At 38.4% G+C, this 5945-nt stretch overlaps 1 protein-coding gene across 1 annotated transcript; it reads right to left on the bottom strand.

Annotated features, from left to right (window-relative positions):
* LOC109825365 (receptor-like protein kinase HERK 1) lies at window positions 2874–5935 on the bottom strand. The gene has a single exon (XM_020392224.1). The coding sequence runs from the start codon at window positions 5532–5534 to the stop codon at window positions 3069–3071; it is 2466 nt and encodes an 821-aa protein (XP_020247813.1). The 5' UTR covers window positions 5535–5935; the 3' UTR covers window positions 2874–3068.

The raw sequence follows: 5945 nt of genomic DNA, 5'->3' as shown, positions 1-5945 counted from the left end.
AAAAATATATTATATATACATATATAATACATATAAAAAAATAAAAAAAAAATAAAAAAAAACTATTCCGGGCCGGGCCGGGCACCAAAAAGGCGGCCCGGGCCCGGCCCGGAGCCCGGACTTGGCCCGGGTTTCCTGGCCGAGGCCGGGCCTGGGCCGGCCGGCTTTTTGGACACCCCTACCGGTAGCTCTTTAGCTTTAAGGTTCTTCACAAAATCTCCCAAGTGACGTATGGGTGAGTAAAACTATACCGGAGATATTTTTGCCAATGAAAATTGTGGTTTATGATTTTAAGAGTTATGTTTGAAAACCGCTGAAAGTTGTAGGCCTCAGTCACAGTCTAACTACAATTATTCAAAAATCATTATATGAGACGTAATTTAAAATGCACGTCACATAATAACAAAAAATTATTTAACTACAACAGGGCTATAATAAAATTAAAAGTGTAAATCATACCCATGTGTTTAAAATATCAAGGGGATGAAAATACTGAGCTAGGTTGCATTAATAAATATTAGAAAAAAATTAGTAGCGGCAAATATTAAGCTAAGCGTCAATGGTAAATATAATACATGAAATGTGTATAGTGCAAAAACAAATTTAGTGGGGGCATCTGTCCGTACGCCGTTCAATATTGCTCCGCTGCTGAATTGACTCCAAACAGATGCATGATGAGTCCAAACGCAAATATCGCTATCGATGTCTTCGACGAGGAGTACCTCAGTACCAATGAAACTGTCAAGTGTACAACAGTTCACAACCTAATCGAGAGATCAAGATGTCAAGAGATTCAGGTCCCTCTCAATCACAATAAAAAGCTTATCATTTCTCTAAAAACCACAATTAAATTTCAGAACACAACAGTGTTAGGAGCAAGGTGATCGTCGAGCAAAAAGACCCGACAGTGACAGTAGCTACTACAACCGTGAGAAGAAAGGACACTTCGCCAAAGACTGTCGTTTTGAAGATCAATTACGGTGAAGATATATGAGCTAATTACCCAATTTTTTACCCTATTTGAAGATCTCGATAAACCATTGGTCTTTATATCTACGCGTTGTTGGATTGTGGTAACTTCTTAGGTAATAGAGGATGAAAATAATGATAAGAATAAAATTAGGGTTAGTCACACATTGATGTCTTTTATTACCATGTTGCACCCCTTATTATCTTTTAAGTTTGATTTATATAAGTAGACCTTTTGAAATGAGCAACAGAAACTACGCTACTATTTTTACATTGCTTCTATATTAAGGGGTTGTTTGGTTGGACAAAAATGAAGTTATAAGAGTAAATAGAGCAACCATGGATTTTGTATATGCACTGTTTGGTTTGCTACTTTGTAGTTACCAAATGTAAATGGAGTTGTACTTTGTAGAAAAGACTTGTAACAAATACTATGGCCACTATGGTGGGAGGAAAAGTTGCAGCCTTCAAAAAAGAACACCAAAAAATAAATATAATCTGACCTCATAAGATAAAATCTTTTTTAAATCCAAGTTCAAAATCCATCTACAATAAGTTTCCTTATATGGCAACATTATGTAGCTTTTCCACTAATTGTTTTTCAACCTAAGTGAACTAGTCTGCTGTCCGTGCAAAGCACGGTTTTTTTGCTACAGTATTCCCGCCTTTTTAACGTCTCCTGTTTTGAATTTTCTGGTAATGCTACAGTATCCCGTTCTGCTACAGTACCTTTTAAAATGCTACAGTATCCCGTGTGCTACAGTAATATTTTTAAATTAATTATCTACTACAGTGCTAGTGCTACAGTAAATCTAATGTAGCATGAACAATGACTCTCTGGTTCTCCCTTTTGTATAAAGGAATAGATACATCTCCCACAACATAATTGCAAATATCCAAATAACCAATTTGGAGTTGATTTCCTATGATAAATGATGCTGGCAACGTTTGTTGCAATTTATTTTTGCGGCAAACCAAACAACCCCTAAAAGAGAGAAAAATATTGGGTCCATTCTTTTCTTTTCTTTTTTTCCCAAAACCGATGACTTATCAATGGAGCTCACACTTCTCTTTTTTACACTTTTCTTTTTTATAGTGTAGCAACAGTGTAGGAGGGATTACTAGAGTTATCATTATTCTTTCAAAGCTAGTCACCATCAACACCCTCTATGCCTCCTATCAATTGGATAGTTAATTTTCATGCAGTCAGTCCATGGAAGTTTCTCTTAAATTAATGCAGTTTTTGTACAAGTTTTCTCCAAACAATAGCTATTGTTCCTTAAAACTTTGAATTACCTAAAGATTCCTTGGGATGAAAAACTTTCTAGTTTATTGTAAAACCAGATCATGATGTCATGCATTATACAAACATCAATATAAAACTTATTACTGTCCCAAAGAGACCCATGATATCTGCAAACAGATTTTTATGGTAAACATGAAAAGGTGTTGTCAACAGAATTCATAAGCCAATGGAGGTTCTTAAACGTTATTATAGTTTGTGTGTCTTGTTCTCTCTCTCTCTCTCTCTCTCTCTCTCTCTCTCTCTCTCTCTCTCTCTCTCTCAATAAACAAATTTCTATGAAGACCATCCTAAGGTACACAAATTAAAAATCATGAACTCACGCAACAAATAAAAATGTGAAATATGTTGACAATGGCTAAAAGTGATATACATGTAAACCAATGAAACAAATCTGAAACTAGTGAATTGTGTGATGCTTGGTTTTGAGAATCCAGTGGAACCCCCATAAGCATTCATCAGAAGAAAGGGGGAGGGGGGGAGTTGGCGAATTTTCCACACATCCTTTAAAATGACAGACAAATATATGTCCCGCTCCACAAAGATTTGGAAAAGATAAATTAAAATGTCACCAAAAAGAGAATCAACTAAGAATCTAAGATAAATAAAGAATTTCCTCAACATAATAAAGATGTACAGTACAAAGAATTCACACCATGTTCATGGCGCAAGGATGTTTGTTACAAGAATCAACCATACAAGTAAACAATTAAAAAAAATCCGTAATCAAACTCTCATGCAAACACAAATAGATCCCTAGAACACGTAAAATGCAACAAAAAATCCACAACAAATTCTACCTCCCCTCTGACTTGATCAACTGAGAGAAAACTCTATTCATGGAGACTTCTGAATCATCCCCAATATTTGCAGCAAGCCCCTCCTCTAATGCAGCAGAATCAAATGTGCCGATATTTCTAACTTGTGAAGGAAGTTCAGAGATTCTATTGACGCTATCATCCTCGAGTTCGCTCGGTCCTGCTTCTTGAAGCTGAAGGGCATAATCGAGATTCCACAAAACATCCCCCATCGCTGGACGATCAACTCCATACTCTGAAAGACATTTTTCTGCAGTTTCTGCAAATTTCCTTAAGGAATCAGACTTAATTTTTCCTGCAAGATGAGGATCAATAACTTGCTCTAATTCCCCTTTCTTCATCATTTTCATCACCCATTCTGCTAAATTCACCATCTCCCTTGGTCGAGTAGGATCAATAACAGGTCTTGCACAAAGAACTTCAATAAGCACCACGCCAAATGAGTATACATCAGATTTCTCTGTTAATTGTTGCCTTCGAAAATACTCAGGATCAAGATAACCAAAACTCCCTTTAACTGCAGTACTCACATGGGTCTGATCCAATTCGGGTCCGGTCTTTGACAACCCAAAATCCGCAACCTTTGCCATGAGATTTTCATCGAGGAGAATGTTAGCAGACTTCACATCACGGTGAATTATAGCCTTTGCTGAACCCGTATGAAGATAATGAAGCCCTTTTGCTGATCCGATGCAAATTTCAAGCCTTTGCTTCCAACTGAGATGAGGAAAATCCGAGCCATAGAGATGTCCTTTAAGAGTTCCTTTTTCCATGTACTCATAAACTAAAATCATCTCATTTCGCTCATCACAGTAGCCAATGAGAGAGACCAAGTGTCGGTGACGAAGTCTAGAGAGCAAATCAATCTCAGTTCGAAACTCTCTAAGACCTTGCTGAGATTTTGGGTTTCCTCTCTTCACTGCAACTTTAGTGCCATCCCTTAGAATTCCCTTGTAGACTTTGCCGAATCCTCCAACTCCAATTACTTGATTCTCATCGAAGTTTTGTGTTGCCTCTTGCAATACAATGAAGGAGAACTGAAGCCCCATATCTGTGTGTTGAAGGGATGAAATCATACTTCCCTTTGAGGATCCAGCTATGCTGAATCCAAACACAGAGAAAGGGACCCACGATTTCGAATGTTGATTTCCTGCCATTTTTCTTCTTTGCACTATGAAAGCAAGAACCAAAGCTAAAATCACTGTAAAAGCAACTGCACCAAGAACTGATCCCAAAATAACAGTATGGTTATTTTTTGCAACACTTCCCACATCAAAACTCCCATCAGAGACATTCATCTTCATCACCTCAAGCCCATTAAGGATCCCATCTGACTTCACGCTATTAAGGGTCGAAGGCCCAATACTAACACGAAGCTTATTCGATCCATCACTGACCCCAACAATAAAATCGGCATAATAAGGTGCAGCCAATTTATTCACCATAAGCGTAGATAAATCAACATCACGAAGCGCTGACAAGCCATTGATATACACATTGAAGTAGAGAAGATTGAGAGCTTCACTAACTATATCACAAAAATGCAACCGAACAAGGTATAAAGGGTTTGAATCTACATTAAACTCCCATGTCATGTTGAAATTTTCATCTGGGGTGTCCGAAGTGGCCAGTTCTCTCGCTGTGGCATAAACAATACGAGGAGCAGTTTCTTCAGTTGCTCCTTCATCCTTTTGGTAGTTGATTTTTCCCGAGAAATTTTTAGGGTTGGCAAGATTGACATCGAGCATAAAGGTTTGATCAGGAATCCAAGTTCTCCCCAAACTATCTTGGCTGGAAGCAACCTTTGGCCCGCCCATATTCACTCGATAAACCAATTCCAATGCTTCTTCAGGTAAACCCTTATAAGTCCCCGGAGGATTCAAGATTTGCGCATCACCCCCTATAAGATCATCAGGGACCGAAACGACTTCAATGGCATTAACAAAGGCGATGGATGATCCTTCCCACGGAGTAAAACCAAGGATGAGGGTATCGGACGTTATATTCAAAGAGTACTCTTTAAACACAGGACCTGCATTGCTTTGTGCATCGAAATTGTCGAGGAGGAAACTTTCGGTTGAGACCGAGAACTTAGAAGAAGTAAGATTGTACTTTTGGTACACGAATGGGAAGAAATAGAGGCGAATGAAGTGTCTGCCTTGCTTCTTAATTGGAAATGAGTAAGACGAAGGACCAGTGAAGATTCGGGCAGTTCGGTAGAGTTCTGAGTTGTCAAAGGAAGAGGCTGAATTGGATGTAGTACTTGCAAGGATTTTTTCGGGGGTCGAAACTGACGAGGAAACTGAGAGATCTTGAAGGAAAACCCTACCATCAATCGTTGTGTTGGTTGAAGACCCACAATCTATCAAATAGTTATCTACTGGTGTATACGCATTGCAAGCATAAATAAACCCTAACACGATCAAAAGCACAAACAATTGCATCTTGTCGCTGCAATCTATTGAAACCTAAACTTCAACAAGCAAGATCTCAGCTTTTTTCCAATTGAACACTAGAAACGAGTCAAATCACAAGATAACATAGCAACTGAAGGAAAATCCATGTTCTCTAGTGCGACCCAAAAAGGCTGGAGCCAAAAGTAAGCAATCAAACGGCCCAAAATTGGAAATTTAGAGATGAATCAGAATCCAAGCCTACTTCGAGTAGTAGTAAACGAAAATAAGCAACCAAAATTAGAGAGATTAAGAAGGAAATTGAGAAAAGATGGCACCTTTGGGCTTGAGAGCAACTAAATCTGCGAGATCTATTTTGGGAAGAAATTGAGCGAGGGGGAATAAAAATGGATTACAGCGGGGAGAGAGGGCTAACATAAGCTCCTGAAAACTGCCGCTATT

This window comes from Asparagus officinalis, chromosome 1 (assembly GCF_001876935.1).
Source record: "Asparagus officinalis chromosome 1, Aspof.V1, whole genome shotgun sequence".
NCBI classification, from domain to species: Eukaryota; Viridiplantae; Streptophyta; class Magnoliopsida; order Asparagales; family Asparagaceae; genus Asparagus; species Asparagus officinalis.
This window is presented reverse-complemented; position numbering and strand designations above follow the sequence as displayed.